Genomic DNA, 23,417 nt, shown 5'->3' with positions numbered 1-23,417 from the left:
CCGACTGTTTAGAAGGCAACAGGGTTTGTTGCCAGATACGGAGCTCCGTATGTTTCAACATTAGCGCTGGTTTGTCCGGCAGTTTTGATGGGACAGCAACAGCTCGGTCCCGTCGGTGCCGGATATCACAAAGTTTCCTGTATAAGAATTTCATGGGAATTCATAAGAACATAAGGCGTAGGAGCAGGAGTCGGTCATTTGGCCCCTCGAGCCTGCTACGCCATTCAATAAGATCATGGCTGATCTGATCTTGGCCTCAACTCCACTTCCCTGCCCACGTCCCATAACCCTCGACTCCCTTATCGTTCAAAAATCGGTCTATCTCCACCTTAAATATATTCAATGATGACCCCGCCTCCACAGCTCTCTGGGGAAGAGAACTCCAAAGATTCACAACCCTCTGAGAAGAAATTCCTCCTCAATTCCGATTTAAAAGGATGCCCCCTTATTCTGAAATTATGCCCCCTAAATTCGCTGGGCAGATGTTGGTCCGCCCACGGAGGCCCTTTTCCCGGGGATGCGTGCAATCAGTCAAGAAGATTCTTGACAGATCGCAAGTTCCGTGTTTTAGCGCGAAAACAAGGAACACGCGCGGCCGCTACAGGCGAGTGCGCATCTCATACACACCCGTTGGGGCTGCAAATTACAGTCCATCGTGTTTAGATGAGAAGCGCCCTCAGCACTGACTACTGCATTGCTAAAGGCCCAGATGCATTGAGAGATTTTCTCAAAGATTTTGTACTAGAACTAATCTGTGCCATGATAGAGAATAATGAAAAAATGAGCAAAGCACAGAACTTGATGGCGTTAGAACTGACTACATGAGGCAGTGTTTTCCAAACAGAAAAATAGCACCAAGGTGTGGCTCATTTTTCCTATGGCAGGGAGCAGGTAGAGTCATAGAGTCATAGAGTTTTACAGCACAGAAAGAGGCCCTTCGGCCCATCGTGTCTGCGCCGCCCATCCATCCCTGTCCAGTCTAATCCCATTTTCCAGCATTTGGTCCATAGCCTTGTATGCAATGGCATTTCAAGTGCTCATCCAAATGCTTCTTGAATGTTGTGAGGGTTCCTGCCTCTACCACCCTTTCAGGCAGTGAGTTCCAGCTTCCAACCACCCTCTGGGTGAAAAAGTTCCTCCTCAAATCCCCTCTAAATCTCCTGCCCCTTACCCTGAATCTATGCCCCCTTGTTATTGACCCCCCTACTAAGGGGAAAAGTTCCTCTTTGTCTACCCTATCTATGCCCCTCATCATTTTGTACACCTCAATCAGGTCCCCCCTCAGCCTTCTTTGCTCCAAGGAAAACAACCCCAGCCTGTCCAGCCTCTCTTCATAGCTGAGGCGCTCCATCCCAGGTAACATCCTGGTGAATCTTCTCTGCACCCTCTCCAAAGCAATCACATCCTTCCTATAGTGAGGCGACCAGAACTGCACACAGTACTCCAGCTGTGGCCTCACCAGCGTTTTGTACAGTTCCATCATAACCTCCCTGCTCTTATATTCTATGCCTCGGCTAATGAAGGCAAGTATCCCATATGCCTTTTTAACCACCTTATCTACCTGTTCCGCTGCCTTCAGGGATCTATGTACATGTACACCAAGGTCCCTCTGACCCTCTGTACTTCCTAGGGTCCTACCACTCATTGTGTATTCCCTTGCCTTATTTGTCCGTCCAAAATGCATCACCTCGCACTTTTCAGGGTTAAATTCCATTTGCCACTTTTCCGCCCATCTGACCAACCCGTTTATATCGTCCTGTAGCCTGAGGCTTTCCTCCTCACAATTTACCACCCCACCAATTTTCGTGTCATCTGCGAACTTACTGATCATACCTTTTACATTCTCATCCAAATCATTTATGTAGATCACAAACAACAAGGGACCCAGCACCGATCCCTGAGGTACCCCACTGGACACAGGCTTCCAGTCACAAAAGCAACCTTCGACCATCACCCTCTGCCTCCTGCCACTCAGCCAGTTTAGGATCCAACGCGCCAAGGCACCCTGGATCCCATGGGCTCTTACCTTCTTGACCAGTCTCCTATGCGGGACTTTGTCAAAAGCTTTACTGAAGTCCATGTAAACCACATCCACAGCATTTCCCTCATCCACCCCCCTAGTCACCCCCTCGAAAAATTCAATCAGATTTGTCAGACATGATTTACCCTTGACAAAGCCATGCTGACTATCCCCGATTAATCCTTGCCTCTCCAAGTGGAGACTAATTTTGTCCCTCAGAATTTTTTCCAATAATTTCCCTACCACAGATGTTAGGCTCACTGGCCTGTAATTCCCTGGTTTATCCCTGCTACCCTTCTTGAATAATGGTACTACATTAGCTGTTCTCCAGTCCTCTGGTACATCCCCTGTGGCCAGAGAGGTTCTGAAAATTTGTGTCAGAGCCCCTGCAATCTCCTCCTTTGCCTCCCACAGCAGCCTGGGATACATCTTGTCTGGGCCTGGGGATTTATCCACTTTTTGGCCTGCTAACACCGCTAGCACCTCCTCCCTCTCGATGCTAATATGTTCAAGTATGTCACAGTCCCCTTGCCCGATTTCTATGTCTGCATCGTCTTTCTCCATAGTGAACACAGATGCAAAAAATTCATTTAAAACCCCGCCTACATCATCTGGCTCTACACACAGATTGCCACTTTGGTCCCTAATGGGCCCTACCCTTTCCCTGGTTATCCTCTTGCCCTTAATATACTTATAAAACATCTTAGGATTTTCCTTTATTTTGCTCGCCAGTGTTATTTCATGGCCCCTCCTCGCCCTCCTAATTTCTTTTTTAAGTATGCCCCTGCATTTTTTATACTCCTCTAGGGCTTCTTCCGTCTTTAGTCTTTTGTAACTGCCAAAAGCCCCCCTTTTATTTCTAATGCATTTTTGTATATCCCTTGTCATCCAAGGTTCCCTTTGCTTGTTGGTCCCACCCTTGACCTTTACAGGAACATGTTGGCGTTGTACTCTCTCTATTTCCCTTCTGAAAGTCTCCCACTGTTTTGATGCGGATTTTCCTATAAGTAGCTGCTCCCAGTCCAATTTGGCCAGATCCTGCCTTATCATATTAAAATCGGCCTTCCCCCAATTTAGAACCCTTATTTCCGGGCCGTCTTTGTCTTTTTCCATGACCACCTTAAATCTCACCGAATTGTGGTCACTGTCGCCAAAATGCTCTCCTACTGACACTTCCACCACTTGCCCGGCTACATTCCCCAGAATTAGGTCCAGTACCGCCCCCTCTCTTGTAGGACTTTCTACATGTTGGCTCAAAAAGCTCTCCTGGATGCACTTTAAGAATTCTGCACCCTCTAAGCCTTTCACACTCTGACTATCCCAATTTATATTGGGGAAGTTGAAATCCCCCACTATTATTACCCTATTATTTTCGCACTTTTCTGAGATTTGCCTACATATCTGTTCCTCTATCTCCCCCTGACTGTTTGGGGGCCTATAGTACACTCCCAGCAAAGTGCTTGCCCCCTTTTTGTAAGATCACATAGGGCAGTACGACATTATTAAAAACATCTTCAAAAAAGGACACTAGTCCAGGTTACTTCCCACAGAATGGTACTGGGCTCTGCTTCAGTGCCGTGGCAACTAGAGCATACCAAGAATGAAGAAATACATTTAACTGTGTAGCAATGTTTCTTTCTCTGTACAGCGACTGAGATTTTCTTGCTCCAAATGTTGCTGCATGTCGTGCAGTTTACAACATCTCCACGAGATGGAGGTAGTAGTCTCACTGACAAATATCCTGCACCAGTGAGGTAACAAAACATTTTCCAGTATAAAAAGAAAGTGATCATATAATTGAATTATGTCTGATATTGGGGCAACAGGCAAGCTAGTAGTCCCCCTGGATTCTGCTTTTTAACTTTTACTTTCTAGGCACTTTTTCACAGTTGTAATTAAACACTTTTGATCTTTGAAAAGATCCTGAATAATTTATAACATTGAAAATTTGAGAGAACATTTTTGATGTTCAGAAACCATTCAAATGAGAGGCAGCAAAGTATTGCCTCTCTCCAGCAGTGTGTGTGGATGATACCTTTTATTTGAAGAATGAAGCCACAGCATTGAAGCACCAAACTACACTCCATCTGTTCAAAACTAAACAAGCAGACAGCAGTAGACTGAAGGTTCTAGAAATGGTTGGTGGCCATGACTATACACCTGCCCCACTTCTGTTCCTCTCACTTCTCCTTTGCCACTTGTCTTTCGTTCTTCCTTGACTTCGCTTCCATTTCTTTCTCGATCCGGTCGCCTGTCATTTCAATTCCACTCCCACTCAGACCTCACCGTCTGCGGCCTCTTGCATTGTTCCAAGGAAGCTCAGCGTAAGCTCGAGGAACAGCACCTCATCTTCCGATTAGGCACTTTACAGCCTTCCGGACTCAATATCGAGTTCAACTATTTCAGATCATAACCTCGGCCCCTATTATATTTTTTATCCACACTTTTGGTTTGTGCCTTTTCCTTTTCTCTCTCTCTCCCACATGGCAGCTGTCTCTCACTCTGCCAGGGCATTTCACACTCCATCTAGAGCCATCGTCTGTTTCTTTACCTGTCCTATTACTATCTGGTCTCACCTTGAATATCTCTTAATGTCTCTTCTTTCATCCCCTCCCCCATTTCCCAGCCCCCAAACTGACTTTTAATCTGTTTAATTTCCTGCCTTTTTTTCTCCGTTCTGTAGAAGGTTTCGACCCGAAACGTTGTCTCGGTTTCTCTCTCCACAGATGTTGCCTGGCCTGCTGAGTTTTTCCTGCATTTTCTGTTGTTATTTCTTTCTCTATCAGTACTTCTTTACTTGTCCCTCTTTCCACACAAATCTTGTCACTTTGCTTCTCTCTCCTCCTCGTATACTTGTTTTACTTCTCTCCCTCCTACTCTTCATGATGCTTCACTCTTTTCTTTCTGTTTAATTCTTTTCAGTTTCCTTCTTTCTCCCCACAAGTGGGCCAATGTACAATGGGTTCTAGAGAGTGAGCTCCTCAACAACCATCCCACAGTGGCTCCTGTAAACTGTAGCCTTTTACAGGAAAGTCTCGTTCAAACAGCACCTAAATATCCGGAATTCTCTAATAACTGGCAAAAATCATACTCCGAAAACAACACCTCAATAACCGGAAATGTTGCCGAGTCCGAGTCTCCCGCGGTGGCTGAGTTGGTCAGTGGGGGTAATTCTCCAAACTGCCGCTACTCGGCTTCTTGGCACTGTCGGAAGTCTCTTCCGATCCGAACACCTCAATAACCGGAAATGTTGCCGAGTCCGAGTCCATTTAACACAACATTCTGTAGGTGAGTACCCAATTATACTGCACATTTCTTGATTTTTTTAAATTTTTGTTTGTTAAAAATAGCCTCGGTAGATATATCTCTCCGTTTTCCGGAATTTTTAATCAACCGGCACCATCCTGGTCCCGTCGGTGCCAGATAAGGAAGAGTTTCCTGTACATCAGAAACAAATCCCCATCATTGCACTTTACAACCTTCTGGACTCAACATAGCGAGTTCAACAATTTCAGACTATAACCCCTCAGGCTGTAGGATTCTGCTATCCCCATTTGCAACATTTAACCATTCCGGCCTTGCATTCTAGCACAGTATGTTCCTTCAGATCCTCCCCTCCCCTCCCCGCTCTCCACCTGCTTAAAATCTGTTACATCTCTAGCTTTTTCCAGTTCTGAAGAAGGGTTCCAGACCTGAAACGTTAACTCTGTTTTTCTCTCTCCACGGATGCTGCCTGGCCTGAGTATTTCCAGCATTTTCTTTTGTTATTTTGTTTGCATGAGTCCTTACATCAAACCTTCAGGAGGTGACTTTTCTGAATTGTTGAGGTTTTTTTTTGGGAGTTCCAGGCAATTTCTTGCAGCATTGCACACGGTTAATAGTCTCTCACCTTTCTGGTATCTTTTTGTTGCTATTTCTCTCCATCCCATCTCTTCTGCTTCTGTTATTTTTCTTGTGCTCAGCTTGTCTCCCCTTAATCATCTTTTTGCTCATCTGTGTCCTCATGCTTGTTGTTTTCTTCATTCCATAATCACTTATTCTTCCCATCCACATGTCCCTGACCCCTTGACTTTCCCACTATCTCCGCCCCTTCCTTCCCATCACGACCCCAATGATTTCCATCCGAAGTACTCATTCAACAGCTGTATTCTCTCCTCCCACTTACTCCAATGCCACCCATTTACTCCCGCTCTGCCCCCAGGCAGGTGGAGAGGCCAGAGGCCCCCTCACTCTCAGCTTGTTTCTCACCTCCCTTTCTCGGTCCCTCAAAGAAGCTTTATTTGCTTTCAATTTTTTTCGCCAAGATAAAACACTGTCTGCCTTTTTTTGTCTCTTGGGTGTTAGCAATGAGGACCTGTGTCTCACAAGTACAAGGAATTAGCAATTACTCAGGCAGAAAATTAATTGGATTCAAAATCCAATAGGTGCTGTTTTAAAAACAAAATCAACATTAGCATTAAGTGTGTGCCTCTCTCTGCTTAATACACTTTCTAAATTTTATAGAACCCGAAAAAAAAGCTATATCAGATGTTTAAATAGAACACTATTATTTTTCTGACGAGAGGTCATCAACCGATAACGTTAACTCTGTTTCTCTGTTTCACTGAAGGTAAGCATGCAGGCGCAGCAGGCGGTTAAGGCGGCAAATGGTATGTTGGCCTTCGTAGCGAGAGGATTCGAGTACAGGAACAAGGATGTCTTGCTACAGTTGTACAGGGCCTTGGTGAGACCACACTGAGTATTGTGTGCAGTTTTGGTCGCCTTACCTGAGGAAGGATGTTCTTGCCATGGAGGGAGTGCAGCGAAGATTCACCAGACTGATACCTGGGATGGCAGGAATGACGTATGAGGAGAGATTGGGTCGATTGGGCTTATACTCACTGGAGTTTAGAAGATTGAGAGGGGATCTCATCAAAACCTATAAAATTGTCAGGCCTGGACAGACTAGATGCAGGAAGGATGTTTCTGATGGCCGGGGAGTCCAGAACCAGGGGTCATAGTCTAAGGATAAGGGGTAAGCCATTTAGGACTGAAATGAGGAGGAATTTCTTCACCCAGAGAGTGGTGAACCTGTGGAATTCTCTGCCACAGAGGGCGGTGGAGGCCAGTTCATTAAATATATTCAAGAAAGAGTGGGATATATTTCTTAAGGCTAAAGGGATCAAGGGATATGGGGAGAAGGCAGGGACAGGGTACTGAATTTGGATGATCAGCCATGATCTCATTGAATGGCGGAGCAGGCTCGAGGGGCCGAATGGCCTACTCCTGCTCCTATCTCTATGTTTCTATGCTGTGGTCAAATGTGATGCCACATCTCACTACATTATAACAATGACTGTGCTTCAAAAGTACTTTATTGACTGTGAAGTCATGAAAGGCGTCATATAAAATGCAAGTTCTTTATTCTTTGAGGGTTCCACAATTTATATTATATATAATAAAATGTGCATGACTGATCGAATGCAAGTATTAATTTTATCACGGGAGGTACGAACAGGGTTGTTGGAATGGTCACAGTACTTTGACGGAAGTGGTCAATGCATCAATATCTTATTATAGAGATGTGCAGATTTATCAACTGCACAGAAAAGAAAAACATTGCATAAAACTGTTCTCTTCAGTTTGTCCTGTTCTAAAATGCGAGCTTTCCTTACCCGTAAAAAGCCTTTTCCTCCTTTAGCCAAACTGTCTCCAAAGTCCTTGGGTTGGCGGTTCATTTCCTCCCTGCGCTTCTGCTGGTATTCTTTATCCATTGTGATTGCAGCCAGACCTTTCCCAACAGTGCCTGTGATTCTAGACACCACACCAGCTGCACCGCCTGCGTATAGCACCAGTATTTGTATTAGGCACAAGCAAATAAACAGACAGTGCGAGAACTGAAGCTAGATTCAAATCCAATGAATGGTCGGACAGATTATGGAACTCTGAGAAACATGACTTTTGTAGCCATCAGCTCCAATATGCATCTACACTAAAGCTGCATCAACAGTGAGCCATCACGTACCAAGAGTGTGTCCAAGCAGGCTCCTCACTCCTATCACGAAGCCCTCTGCAAATTCTTCCGGTCCCTGAACAGCACCCTAAAACATTCACAGTCACCATTGTGTTAGAGCATTAAAACAGGGAACAGTTTTCAAAAATCACAGCTCTCATATTTTCCATTCTTTCCTCACTGACCTACCTGGAAAGGTTCATAGAAGAATGCTTCCACCCCTTCAGACAGTCCTCTGATAAGGCCAACTGGGTTTCCAAGGACATCCAGCCCCAAAACGAGCACATACATTTGCTTTAGAAACTAAGAGAAAAAGCATCAAATGGTTTGGTTAGTAATATTATCCAGGCTGGAGGCCCTTTGCACTGTAGGTAATAAGTCTGTTTTCCACACTTATATGTAACCATATATATATTTAACTATTGTTATTCAAAAATACAGTCAACAAATTGTATTTATACCACACGTAAAAGAACATCTTGGGGTGTGTTGCACAGTGAGGTGCAAACCGAGCGAGAGAATGAATTTTGGGGCTGAGGGAAGAAAAACCAGTGTCAGTTAAAAAGATGGGCTTTTAATTATGCTTTTGAAGGTAGGGGAAAAGTTATAACAAAGTGTGTCAGGCTTAGCTAAATGGTAGCACAATCACCCCTGATTCAGAGGTTGTGGGTTCAAGCCCCACTCCAGGACTTGAGCACATAATCCAGGCTGACACTCCAATGCTATACTGAGGGAGTGCTGCACTGTCAAAGGTGCTGCCATTCAGAGGAGACATTAAACCAAGGTCCAGGTGGATGCAAAATGAAAATAATAAAATTACCACTAATATGAAGTAAAACTTACCTGAACCTACTCCTGAATTTTGCCGGTTAACCGAGATTTCCGGTTATTTAGGTGCCGGTAAATCGAGCGTTTCCTGTCGTGTGTGGCCTCTTTATTCCTCCCACCAAAATACACCACCTCACACTGATCTAGCGTGAAATTCATTTGCCAATTACACACCCATTCTGAGATTTATTCATGTCTTCTTGCATTTTGTCTTCCTCAGTATTAACTCTACCTCCCAATTTGGTGTCATCGACAAACTTTAAAATTGCACTTGTGATTCCCGAGTATAATAAAATAAAATCCTCTCAGGTGGATGCAAAAGATTCCATGGTACTTCCGTAGAGGAGCAAGGGAGGTCCCCTAGTGTGCTGGCTCACATTTATCCCCAACATCACTAAAACAGTTTCATTGGTCCACAATTGGGATTGTTCTCCTAAAGGCAGAGAAGGTTAAGGGGAGATTTGGAGAAACTGCTTCCAGTGGCAGAAGAGTCGGTAACCAGAGGACACAGATTTAAGGTAATTGGCAAAAGAACCAGAGGCAACATGAGGGGAAAAAAATTAAGCAGTGAGTTATGATCATCTGGAATGTGCTGCCTGAAAGGGAGGCGGAAGCAGATTCAATAATAACTTTCAAAACGGAATTGGAGGGGAAAAATTTGCGGGGCTATGGAGAAAGCGCGGGGGGGAGGGGGTTGGACCAATTGGATAGCTCGTTCAAAGCGATGGGCCGAATGACCTCCTCTTGTGCTGTATCATTGGTCATTTATTTCATTGCTGTTTGTGGGATCTTGCTGTGCGCAAACTGGTTGAAGCATTTCCCTAGATTGTGACAGTGACTCCACTTCAAAAATAAAGTACTTCGTCGGCTGTGAAGTGCTTTGGGACAGCTGGAGGTCACGAAGGGAGCTGTATAAAGCAAGGTTTTTTATTTGTGTTTTTTTTTTAAATAAGCGGTTTAGGAAGGGAATTCCAAAAAGCAACAAGGACACTGAGAAAACAAAATAAAGAGAGCCAAAAAACGACAAACCAACCAGAAAATTAGCCAATCAGCTTTAGGGATGTAGTGACTGAAAGGTTGTCCTTGGATGCCAGAGCAGAGAGAATGAGGAATAAACAGCGTCAGCAAGACAGAGGGAATGGGCTGGGACACAGCTGGATAAGGTCACTCAGGTAGGCTGTACTGAGGTCTTGAGAGCTCTGAAAATAAGAATGAGGATCTCGAAATTGAGTCATTGAGGCACAGGGAGCCAGCGAGGCTTGGCCAAGACAGCAGCGATGGTGGTGCAGGTGAGAATTGGAGGATCACAGCTCTGGATTAGCTGAAGGTGAGGCAGCTGGTGAGGAAAACATGGCTCTTGAGGTGATGAAAGCATAGACTAGCAATTTAGGTCACACAAATATATTTTCCATTATTCAAAATGCAAAAGACACTAATCTACAATACAAATAGTATTTTCTGTCAGAATAAGACCTCAAAAGTATGTTCAAAAACCACCACTTCTTGGCTGCCCAGTGACGATACTATCCCACCTGAGAAGATAAGCTGTTGACCGATTCACAGGCCTCTGTCACTGCTGCTTTGACACTAAATGTTTGGGAGATGCACGAGATAACCCTCCATTGGGAAGCAGCTGACCACGGGATGCCATCTGCTTACAGTCATGAAACACAGGGCTCACCACTCCACTGCACAGGTACTGCAAGGCACTGTGCCACCTCCTGTCACACAGACGGAGTGGTGGAATCTTCCGAGGTTAGAGCAATTTGTTGCTGCACCCCAACCATTGCAAGTATCACGCTCATACTGGCTAGGGTCGCAGGCCAAGAGCAGGGCATCAGGAATGCCAGCACCTGTAGCTATTGACACCTGGGCATGAGTCCTGAGGAGGAGAGAAGAAAACAAACAAACATCGGGAAAATTGAGAAGAATAATCACTTACTTGTTCGCTATAATGCGAAATTACAGCCCACATCAATTGATCCCTCTTGTAGAACTGGAATTTAATTTCAAAGAATGCAAGCCTGTAACACAAGAAACTCGCTAAGTATTTCTTCAAAACTGACGAAAGTAATACGCGTGCACACACCCCTACCATACTAGAAGGCACCATTCAACCCATCCAGCCCGTTCCTTCCATTGACCAGGTACAATATCCTATCTCATGGACTTTCTTCAACTCATTTAACCTGAAGCTACACCCACCACCAAAAAGTGAACAAGATAAATCTCCAAAATCTTAGCTCCCTGAAGTACAAGAGGCATGGACCTGAACATATCGAGTGCTCAACTTTTTAGCCATTAATCACCAGATCTGCTGGAAGACACCAAGCGCTATTGGGCCTCACTCCCCTCTTCAAAACCACCCATTACTCCAAGATTATCCTGAAGACAAAAGATAACCCTTGCTTTCTTTCCTTCTGACCAACCGTCTCCTTAAACCCCTCTCCCCTCGTCCCTCTATCAACAACTGGGGAGCTGATGAGCTTCTTTGTTACCTGCCCTCACCATCAACTGGTTCTCTATCTAGTTTTTCCCCTCGTGCCCTCTCCGAGCTCATCTATCCACGAGACCCAACTCCTCTTTCCTTTACCCCATTTGCACTAAATTGCTGACCACCCAATTTCCCTTCCAGGCATACATGCCAGCTGATACTGTAAATGGTTCCCTCTCCTCAGGTACTGTTTTCCCCCCGCTTTCAAAACCAGCATCACTCGTCTTATCAAAAAACCCATCCTCGACACTTCTATCCTTGCAAACCACCACCCCATCTCCCATTCCCCTTTCCTCACAAGTCCTCAAACATGTTGCTGCTTCCCAAATCAGTGTCCATCTTTCCCACAACTCCTGGCTTGAATCTCTCTAACTCTGGTTTCCACCCCTCCCACAGCACCGAAACAGCTCTAACCAAAATTATAAAGGTGACCATGATGCATTATCCTGCCTTGTCCTCTCTGGAACCCTTGACATGGTAGATCACACCATTCCTCTTCAACATCTCTCCTCTGATATTCAACTCAGTGAGACTGTCTTGGCTTGATTCCACTCACCTATCCGATCACAGACAGAGGATCTCAAGGAACAGCTTCTTTTCCTGGCCCCAAAATCATTACCTCCGGATTCCCTCAAGGATCTATCCTTAGCTTCTACATGATGGCACTTGCCAACCGCCCACATACACAGGGTCAGCTCCCACATTATGCAGACAACACTCAGCTTTACCTCTCCACCTTCCATGTCAACCCTTCCACTGCCTGTGTTCTCAACCACATACTCCATAACCCTTGCCACAGACTCCATCTACCTCTCTGGCCATCGTCTCAGGCTGAACCAGACTGCTTGCAACTTTGTTGTCCTATTCAACCCTGAGCTGAGCTTCTAACCCCATATCTTTTCCATCATAAAGGACACCCATTTCAATCTCTATAGCATTGTCCCCCCACCCCCGCTGCGTCTCTCCCTCAGTCGATCTGCTCCTCAAACCCTCATCCATGCCACTGTTACCTCCAGACTCAATTATTCCAATGCTCACCTGTCTGGCTTCCTACCCTCCATCAACTTCAGCTCATCAATAACCTCTGCTGCCCATACTGATCCCGCACCAAGCCCTGCTCATTCATCACCCGGTCTTGGCTGAACAAGTGGCTTCCTGGAGCCTGCACCTCAAACCTGATGCCCTTCATGGTCTTGCCCCTCCCCATCTCCATAACCTCCTCCAACCCTACACGTCATCACAACTCTCTATTCCTGTGATTCCTTCCTCTTGCGAATTATCCTTCTTTTTGCCCCAGTACTGGTGCCCATTAAGCCATCTAGGCCCCATGCTCACAAATTCCCTCCCTCGCCTCCTTTAAAATCCTGCTTAAAACCCATTTCTTTGACCAAGCTTTTAGATGCCCTTACTGATAACTCCTTCTTTGGCTCAGCATCCTTTTGTTTTGATTAAGCCACAGTAAAGCACCTTGGGATGTGTTTCTACGTTAAATGTGCTATATATAGGCAAGCTGCTGTTTAAAAGCTATTTGTTTAAAAGAGTGATTTAGGAGTTTCTGTTTGCAGTTTAGGGTTAATAGGGCAGTTATGAAGCCACCCCTGACATTTGAATTACATGTAATTCTCAGCACAGAAACAGGCCATTCGGCCCAACTGGTTCATGCTGGTGTTTCTGCTCCAAACGTGCCGCTTCCCAGCCCTGATCATCCGATCACCATAACCTATTCCTTTCTCCCTCCTGTACGTATCTAGCTTCCCCTTAAATGCAGATATACTGTTCACCTCAACTACTCCACATGGTAGCGAGTTCCACATTCTAACCACTCTGGATAAAGAAGTTTCTCCTGAATTCCTTATTGGATTTATTAGTGACTATTTTATATTTGTGTCCTCTGGTTTTGCACTCCCACAAGTGAAAACATCATCTCTACGTCTACGTCATCACGTCCCTTCATAATTTTAAAGACCTCTATTAGGTCACCCTTCTCTTTTCCAGAGTAAAGAGCCCCAGCCTGTTTAGTCTTTCCCGATAGGTATAACTTTTGACCAGTGCCTCTATATCCTTTTTGCAATATGCAGACCAGAACTGTACAGAGTGTGGTCCACCCTGCAGTTTTAATGATTCATGAATCCGTACCCCTAGATCCCTTTGCTCCTCTAACCCATTAAGACTCTTATTGCCCAAGGAGTGTGTCCTTATTCCTCCTACCAAAATGCACCACCTCACACTTATTTATATTGAAATTAATTTGCCATCTACATGCCGATGCTGTTATGCTATAAATGTATTGAAGTAGCTACATTACTGGTATGTCTGGTTCGGACAATTGCACTCCTGCTGGCAGTCTCGGGGTTAAAACGCGAAATTCAGTGCTTTGGACTTTAAGACAGGAACACACATTTTTAAAATAAAAGTGAAAAGCAGCTTGTCGTGCTTACTTAAAGATGAGGTCGTCCACATCTGTTAACGTAGCTCCAATGCTTTTGAGCAAGATGTGGAGGGACTGGAGCGGTATTGCTTCCTGCTTTTCTTTACTGGACTCATCTCCTCCCGAGTCCAGAGACAGGCTTAGATGCAACTGTTTAGAAAAGAAGATTGTGACCAAGTGCACCAACCTCCGCGGAGTAGAATCTATGCTTGGATTAGCATTACTCCTATACAAGATATTATGCACGAGATATTGTGAATGTTTACAGAAAAATGGAGGTGGCGTTTCTAAAAGATGCATTATGGGGAGTTTCTCCGGTTCAAGATAAACTTTCTCTGGAGGGTCAAGTTGAGCAAAGATGCATTTTGTAACAGAAAAGTTGTGTTGTAATTCAGAAAGATAAGGTATTCTTTGCTTAAACAGTACAATGAATTATGGGATTCATATGAAAAAGAAAAATCATGTTATACAGATATGTTGCCAATCCACAATCAACTTTGCGTGGAGTGACAAGAAGTCAAATATCTTTCACAAAAATAAAATTACAGGAAACTTTGGTTTATCCGGAGGTTAAAAGTCCGGAAAGCTCTATCTACCGGCAAAGTTCAGGAGCCATTTCCTATAAGTATTTTTACTTCTCGTTGCTTTTTTTTTTCCCCCCAGTCAGGCTCTGCAAGGTCTGTAGCTAAGCAACAGCTTCAGCTAGAGACGCTTTTAAGCTGCAGCCGACTGTTTTGAAGCTGGGTTTGTTGATTCACACGGAGCTGAAAATCTCCGTATGTTTCAACATGTCCGGCAGTTTTGATCCAACGGCAACAGCTCGGTCCCGTCGGTGCCGGATATCACAAAGTTTCCTGTAGTTGACAAAAACATCAAGTCTGATGTGGAACCATTTTGCACAGCAAATTCCTGGAATTCTTTCCTAAATTATTTGAGTGTTTTTTTGTTCAGGAGATTGCATAACTGAGGGACGGATGAGGTGATAGTAAAATCACACTGTCAAGAGTGTCGGACAGGCTCAGCGGACAGCTGCTTTCTTCCCCATCCTTTGTTCTCGAATGTTCGTAATTATAGAAGACAAAACAGAGGAAGTTTGCATTTGCAGTGTGGAGCACTCTGGTCACGTGTAACTGGGGAATCACAGCACATTGCCTTCAATTTTCTTTTTATTAGACTTAATGAACAGAAAATCATGGGCAGCACATCCGCAGTTTCCTAATACTTGTCTGAGGCTTGCCACTGGCAGTGCGAACTTGGAAAATCAACCCACCTATCTTCGCTTGGAGGAATTAAATGTTTGTACAAGAAATCAATATTTTTACAGTGCAGGTTATAATAGTTAAAACAGCTGTACAAGGACCAGAAAACAATGGGGAATGAAGTGTCACAAGCAATCACCGCTACTCTAGTTATTGGGAACTGAACAAACACAGATCATTTTAATTCTTCATTTAGTTTAAAAAAGAGCCAAATTACTTACCTTGATTGGCGAAATATGGAAGTACTCAAAGAAGCTAAGGCTGGAAGCATCGGTCATTGATGTTTCCATCAATTCGGCCTTCAGTGCTTCCATGTCCTGGTCTAGCAGATTAGTCTGCAAAGTAAAAACCAAAACTACTTCAAATCCATCCAATATAACCCAGCTTTGACCCAATTCTTCTGCAAAGATGAAGCAGCAATTAAAATATTTCTCACAGTCTGAGAGTATGACAATGTCTCATTCATATTAACGAAAGCGTTTCATCGTAAGGTTACAGTTTTTAACTTTTCCAGTTAAAGCAGCTATCCTACCTGTGCGTTCCAAGACAAGCTTCAAATTTTGGATATTGAATGCAAACTCCAAACTCTTGGCCTGAACACTTGCCTCTGCAACTGGACCCTGGACTTCCTAACAAACAGACCCCAGTCTGTCAAATTAGGTAACCACACCTCCCCCCCGCTGACCCTGAACACGGGGGCCCCACAAGGATGTGTGCTGAGCCCCCTCCTCTACTCCCTCTTCACCCACGACTGTGTGGCTGTTCATGGTTCCAACACCATCATCAAGTTTGCGGATACCACGGTAGTAGGCCAGATCACCAACAACGATGAGTCAGTCTACAGGGAGGAGGTCCAGCATCTTGTGAAGTGGTGCGCCGATAACAACCTGGCCCTTAACATCAAGAAAACCAAATAAATCATTGTGGACTTCAGGAAGTCTAAAGGCGGAAGTCACACCCCCATCCACATCAATGGGGCTGTGGTGGAAAGGGTGGACAGCTTTAAGTTCCTCGGAGTCCACATCACGGAAGACCTCTCCTGGTCCCTCAATACCTCCTCTCTGGTGAAGAAGGCCCAGCAGCGCCTATATTTCCTAAGGAGGCTGAAGGGATGTAACCTGTCACCCCTGATCCTCTCTAACTTTTACCGCTGCACAATAGAGAGCATCCTGACAAACTGTATCACAGTATGGTATGGCAGCTGTAGCTACTATGACCGGAAAGCCCTGCAGCGGGTAGTCAAAACTGCCCAACGCATTACCGGCACCCGGCTACCGACCATAGAGCACATATACCAGAAACGCTGTTTACGGAGGTCACGGTCCATCATCAAAGACCCTACCCACCCCAGCCACAGTCTGTTCGCCCTCCTGCCATCTGGGAGACGCTACAGATGCATTCGCACCCGTACGACCAGATTTAGGAACAGCTTCTTTCCCAGGGCGGTCATCCTACTGAACTCCACAAATAAACTCTAAAGCCTGCACATCTGCCAATGCACTTTATTATGGTTATGTTTATGTTAATGTATTACAAGCCAAATGTATGTTGAATGTTTAAATGTCTTAATCTAAATGTACACTCTCGGGAGCCGCAAGCCTACATTTCGTTGTACTGCACTTGTGCACTAACAATGACAAAAAAAGTTGATTTGATTTGATCTACAGGGTAAAGCTTATACATATGCTAGACTGATAACAATTTAAGAGTTTTTGTGATTTTATTTTCTTTAGAAAGGGCTGGCTTATGCTGGGGTATGTTCACACCTACAATGTCAGCTCTCCAGTAACTTGCCTAAGATGACCATTTTTCATCTGTGAGTCCAGACAGCGAATATCTTCAGGATATTCAACTACAGGAGACTTCACAATTCTCCTCACCCAAAGGTGTATTGTTTCTTTCAATGAAAAATAAGATAAAGATTGAGTACTTCATAGTCATCCTTACTAGGGATAGGAAAAAGACCATTCTAGCCTATTGAAGCTAACCCCTCAAGTATGTTAAGTGTCGCATTATGGCACCGAACTGCATCTGAATAAACCCAAAGATTTCAACTCTATTATCTTGCCTAGAAGATTCTTCCAAACATCTTGCATTCTTTGTGTAAATAAATGTTTCCTGATCTCGCCTTTAAATTTATTTTTCACTCATTTCTCTTTGTCTTGAGGCCTCACTTTCTTGGTGTGCTCTGTAATAATCTGAGTTTACCATCTCTATTTATTTAATATTTGACTGCTCAGTCAGCCATGTCATTTCACACAGGGAGTCAAGACCCCTAGTGTAATCTTCACATGAAGTGGGGTTACATAGGAGAAAACTGGACCAGGGTGTGCAGATATAATTCAGTGATGGTGATCCCACAATGCTGTTGGGATAGGAAATTCATGGATATCGATCCCCAACAATAATGAAGGAATAGTGATATCTGTCCAAGTCAGGATGGTGTTCCTATGATATTGCTACTCTTGTCCTTCACAGCAGTATAGGTCAAAGTAACCTTGGTGAGATCTTGTTGATTGTATATATTGCAGCCACAGTGTGTGTATGATGGAAGGGGTGAACTAAATGTCAATGGGTTCATTTCTTTGGGCAGTAGGTTGTCAAATGATGCAATAATAGAAGACAAAGTACTCTCTTGTAGTACCAAAACCAGCTCTGCATTCGGAGGCTGAAAAAGGTCATCTGGAACCAGCTGGTAATGCACCAAGTCCTGATGCATATCAATCTTGACCTACATTTACCATCAACCAGTAAAGGTTTTCCTGCCCCTCCCTCCACTAAGTGCAAGCAAAATGCCAGAATGGGTTCAACTGGGAGCCAATGGGCCTCAGGCAGTCAACGGAGTTGCATTCACGATTGTTGGGCATGGCGTTCGCCTAATTAAACTGCACAGACTATAAATGGGGCTGATTTTCCGACAGGAAGATAAAAATTCCAATAATGAGGCAGCTGTGTAAGAGAGTTCATGGCTGGGCAACGATAGCAGCATCACCAATAAAGAGTAAAAACGTGATCATAACATGCCTAGCGCTAAAGTTACCTTTTGTGTCCCTGCTAGAGGATCCGATGCTGGGGTAAACAATGCAATAACTGCACTGAGAAACCCTTGATCAATCTTCACAGCCATTTCTTGAATCAGGACCATGAAGTATCTAGAAGTAAACAAACAGCATCATTATAAACTAAGTCACGTACTTTTCTAAAAAAGAGAAGATTATTTTAAAAAGCACATGTGCACCCCCAAACGGTCATTATTTCAACAACACAGCAAGGACACATCAATGAGCATTCAATTTCTTGATTATATAGGTTCTTAAAAAGAGATCTTAACATGGCAAAAGTGAAGCACAGTAGCATTGAAGTTTACATTGTCTCCAAATCCCTCCATGGCCTCGCCCCTCCCTATCTCTGTAACCACCTTCAGCCACAACCATCAGAGATCTCTGCGTTCCTCCAATTCTGGCCTCTCATGCATCCCCGACTTCCTTCGCCCCACCACTGGTGGTCGTGCCTTCAGCTAACTAGGCCCTAAACTCGGGAATGCCATCCCTGAACACCTCCGCCTCTCTCTCTCCCTTTCCTTAATAAGCTCCTTAAAACCTATCGCTTTGACCAAGCTTTTGGTCATCTGTCCTAATGTCGCCTTTGGCTCGGTGTCAATCAAGTATCATGTAAAAGTAGGGATGGAATGTATGACTTTAAAATGAAGACTGAATTATATCTGTGCACCCTGAATTTTGAGGTACCTTTGAAAGCAAAAACAATGTATACCATATACTGGCTTGTGCTCCCATACCTGGAGTTGGCGAGTACAGGAGGAGAGCAGAGCACGGATACAGCCGAGAAAACCAGCGACTGGGGAAAGACTTCGGAGGGAGCAACTTGAAGCTGTTGTTCATTTTGTAACCCTCGCCCAATTATCCCCACCTTCTAACCCTGCTTTACTTGAAAAGTACCTTTGGCCTTAACCACGCATGTGCACTGCCACAGGAGATCGACTAATCTAAATATATAAAAAGGTTGAGGCGAATGCATTGTTCAGGCATCACACTTGTATATATGCAAATTTGTCATATTTTGACCTTAAATTACATATTCATGAGAGCAATAAATTATAATTGGAGAGGTAGGAATGGAGAAGTCAAAAGTGAGAAACAAGACTAAACTAACAATGAGGACCTACTAAGGGCATATGAATCAAGCATGAGCAATCAGCAAAATCATCCAATAAAGGGAAAAGAAATCAGACCAAATTTAATGTGATATACTTTTAATTAGTACACACACACACAGCCATAAATAGTCACCAAGAAAGCCAATCGGGAATTCAGGAGAAACCTCTTTACCAGAGAGTGGTGAGAATGTGGAACTCGCTACCACAGGGGTTAGTTGAGGCGAATTAGCGTAGATGTTTACCCTGGCTAAAGAGTCTAGAAGTAGGGGGCACAGTCTCAGGATAAGGGGTCAGCCATTTGGGACTGTGATGAGGAGAAGTTTCTTCACTCATGGGCTGTGAATCTTTAGAATTCTCTACCCCAGAGGGCTGTGGCTGCTCATGATCTTATTGAATGGTGGCGCAGGCTCGAGTGGGCATATGGCCGACTCCTGCTCATATTTTTTATGCTCTTATGCATTTAAGGGGCGCTAGATAAGATGAAATGAAGATGAGAGGCGGCTCGTGTGGAGCACAAACACCGGTATAGACCAGTTGGGCTGAATGGCCCGTTTCTATGCTGCAAACTCTAGTAAATGATGTAATTAGCCTCCATTTTGTTTAGACCTCAGGATGTGCCGGTTTAGATTACTTCTTGCGAGGAATACCTGGCCAGTGGCTTTAAAGTGACAGGTTAGCAGCTCAACCATGCTCCAGACCCCTGGCTATCTATGAGCAATGTGACTGGATATCAACTAATAATTTACAAGAGGTGTACATTAGTCTCCGCAGGTATGGCACCTCCATCAGTACACAAGATACTTCACTCACTTGAACTGCATGACTTCACTGTGTTCATTGAATCTTGTGATGATACTTATGTCAACAAATGGCTTTGGTTCTAAAAAGAGCATACATAAAAATGTGAGCATTTGCAATATTTATATATTTCCATTAAGGATTATAAAATACACTCTCTGAATTTGGCTACTGACCTGAATCCAAGGCAATGGACTTGGGAGGGAGCACAGGATGGAAAGCGATTGGAAATATTGCACCAGCCAGCTGGTTATCAACCTGCAACAGAAAGACTCGGTTGAGATGTTCGAAAAGCAACAGAACTATTTCTTTTTTGTACCATTTCAAAAATATACACTGTATTTTTTGCTACTAGTGTCTAATTACCGGAGTTTATTACAACTTATGGCTGTAAAGCGCTTTGGGATGACCGGAGGTCGTGAAAGATGCTACAGAAATGCAAGCCTTTTTCATTTATGAGGCCTAAAAAGTGCTAAAAGCCTTGCCAAATTAGAATCACAGTTTATCAACATCTCCAGTCTAGACAGACAAACAGACAGGAAAGAAAATAAACTGCATTTATATAGCACTTTTCACAACCTCAGGACGACTCAAAGCTCTTTACAGCCAATGAAGTACTTTTGAACTGTTGTAATGTAGGAAACACAGCAGCCAATGAATAGACAGCAAGGTCCCACAAACAGCAACGTGATAAGGACCAGATAATCTGTTTTAGTGATGTTGGTTGAGGGATAAGTATTGGCCAGGACAGTCTGGAGTGTGACTTGAACCCACAACTTTCTGATTCAGTGTCGAGAGCGCCATCACTGAGCCATGGCTGACACCTGAATTATATTTTTGGAAACATAAGATAGTAAAATCTGAAATTCTGATCAGTCTTATTTTATCATTGGTACTGATGCTGCTACTTTTCCAGTAAAATGCTTTCAGTTAGAGATGAGAGCAGCAGCTTACATGAACAACAGGGAAACTGTACTGCTCGGCCATTATTTTGCTTTTCAAGGCTTTATAGAAGCTTGCTAACTTTTTTTTCCCCTAATGTTTTTTATACCATTGGTTAACTAGCTGCTTTATGTTTTTTTTAAAAATCCCTCACCATTTTTATCCACCCTTTTTTCCCCAGCATATCTGAAGGCATCGACTTCTTATTGAGACCAGTTCCACAATCACCAGTCATACTCCAGCATCCTGCCCATCTATGGGCATTTACAAGTCACTGGATAGCAGTACCCTCCCCAACCCACGAGTGCAGAGGACATGTTGCCCCAGCTGGGATCAGCTAATTCATCGCAGATTGGGGATCGGACTTGGGACTGTTACTTGCTGCATAAACTTTCTATGCAATTGGGAAGTTCCTTTCCTTACAGCCTTCATTTACTTATAACTAGATTTTCCATTCTTCGGGCTCGGGATTATTCCTGAGGCAGAGGACCTGAACCCAATGGCATTCTTGAGCCAGCCTTTAGGAAATGAGCACAGTCCTCTTGGGTTGTCACTTTATTAACAGAGGTTGGTCAGGCAGGATGTTCCTCTTCTGAAGTCATGTTGACTGCTGTTAGCTGGAACTTTGCTCAGATGATCCTCAAGTTTACGCCTGATAATGGATTCAATATTTTATACAGCATTGAAGAAAGACCAATGGGTCTGCAGTTGCCAGAGACAGTTATGACCCCTTTTTGAATATGGGCACAACATTAAGTCTGTTTCCAGTGATTCATTCATGAAGATGGTCAATCCCTTACAAATTTTGTCCCTGGTGTCTCTCAAAGCTTTGGGATAACTGCCATCTAACCCTGAGAACGTATTTGTTTTAAGCCCTTTCAACTTGTTTAGGACTTGCATCTTATTTATATTGATGTCTTGAATTTTGCCTATGCACTTTTGGGATGGCAGGGAAGGATCTGAGCATGTTGTGCGTACCTTCCCTTGTGAATATTCTGAGGAAGTAGTCATTCAGAATGTTTATTATTTCATGCTTGTCCTCCGTTTCAAGCCCATATGCATCTTTCAATGTTCTCACTTCTCAGACAGCCCTCTTGCTGTTCAAGTACCGTAAGTATATTTTTACTTCCTGTTCTGCCTCTACAGGGAGGAGCTGAAGCTGGGACTGGCAGGGAGGGGGCCAGTGGTGGCCCCTCTGGTGCACGCTCATGATCAACGAGACTATGACCTGCAGATTCAGAATTAGTGATATATATCACGGAGGAGAATCTCCATCGTATGTGTGGTGGGGTACACCTTACATACTCTTGCACGGCGCCACTGGACCGCTGCATCATTTTGTTCTGTTTATTATATTCACTGTCTTCCATTTTATTTATTTCACATTCTATTGTGAATTCATATTCGCTCCATGATGGTTTTGAACATAACCTCTTCAATAAAACTTTTAAAAAGGGGCTTGCTTCCCTGCCATTTGCAAGTTGTTTGGAAAGTTTTGTAGTAGTAGTTGTTAAATCTCAAGAGTTTATTAACCTTGCTTGTATAACAATTAAGAGAGTACGCAGGAGACAGAGTTCAGTTAACAGCCATTACTTCCAGAAGAATCTCTTCAACTTAATGCACTCTATTTCCCATAGTGCATTGCACATCACAACTACGGTAAGCTATGTGGGACAATTCAAATACAACATTCAAAATACACAACAGTAGTCACATCTAAAAGAAATGCAATATTATCATCTTGCGCCACTGATGAAGAAAGTAAAATATTTTAGATTACAGGAAACTTTTTTTTAATCCGGGACCGACGTGGTGCAAGTTCATCAAAAATTCCGGATAACCGAAAGCTATAGTAAAAGATACGGAACTGAGAGCTCCGTATAAAGCAACAAACCCTGTTGCTTAGCAACAGGTTCAGAACAATGGCCACAGGTTCCAAGCATCTCTGTAGCTTAGCAACAGCTGCAGCCACACCCTTGCATAGCAACAGATAGAGGAAGGCAAGTAATAAAACTTACCTGAACCTACTCCTGAATTTTGCCGGTTAACCGAGATTTCCGGTTATTTAGGTGCCGGTAAATCAAAAGTTTCCTGTATAAAGAAACTCGGATCACCCTATAAACACCATAAGGCACCAACATGACCTTACCCACTGGCAAATATAGTGCCACTGCCCTTAAAACTGAAGTTGACAAACTGGTTACAAATCATGCTGCAGCACACCAGTTAGAAGCTTAGTTGTATAGTGCCCAGGACAAATTGGCTTTTACAAAACAACTCCTCCACAACAGAACCAGGACTTTAGGAAACCTTTGCAACGAGCTGACAAACCAGTAAACTTTACCTGCAGCCAATATAACTGGGCACGTAAACTCCGGTGATGAGCAGACTGCTTAATTTCAACATGGATTCCTGATAAAAAGTTTCGTCTGATGCTCATTCGATGAGGCAACCGGGTTTCCAACTTGTGAAAATGAACCTA

General features: G+C 43.8%; 1 protein-coding gene across 3 annotated transcripts in view; it reads right to left on the bottom strand.

Moving 5' to 3' along the window:
- The window catches only part of vps13c (vacuolar protein sorting 13 homolog C), a 339,126-nt gene that overhangs the window by 19,482 nt on the left and 296,227 nt on the right, over positions 1-23,417 (bottom strand). For all 3 annotated transcript variants that reach the window (XM_085972079.1, XM_085972080.1, XM_085972081.1), the window contains 10 exons: positions 23,280-23,414; positions 20,170-20,251; positions 20,006-20,075; positions 18,062-18,173; positions 15,243-15,356; positions 13,773-13,912; positions 10,783-10,864; positions 8,202-8,315; positions 8,025-8,100; positions 7,675-7,838 (listed from right to left, as the gene is read on the bottom strand). In XM_085972079.1, the coding sequence (XP_085828205.1) occupies positions 7,675-7,838; positions 8,025-8,100; positions 8,202-8,315; positions 10,783-10,864; positions 13,773-13,912; positions 15,243-15,356; positions 18,062-18,173; positions 20,006-20,075; positions 20,170-20,251; positions 23,280-23,414 (1,089 nt within the window). The remainder of the gene's footprint in view (positions 1-7,674; positions 7,839-8,024; positions 8,101-8,201; positions 8,316-10,782; positions 10,865-13,772; positions 13,913-15,242; positions 15,357-18,061; positions 18,174-20,005; positions 20,076-20,169; positions 20,252-23,279; positions 23,415-23,417) is intronic.

This window comes from Somniosus microcephalus, chromosome 32 (assembly GCF_052327205.1).
Source record: "Somniosus microcephalus isolate GS21.2 chromosome 32, FLI_Smic_1.0, whole genome shotgun sequence".
Classification (NCBI taxonomy): Eukaryota; Metazoa; Chordata; class Chondrichthyes; order Squaliformes; family Somniosidae; genus Somniosus; species Somniosus microcephalus.
This window is presented reverse-complemented; position numbering and strand designations above follow the sequence as displayed.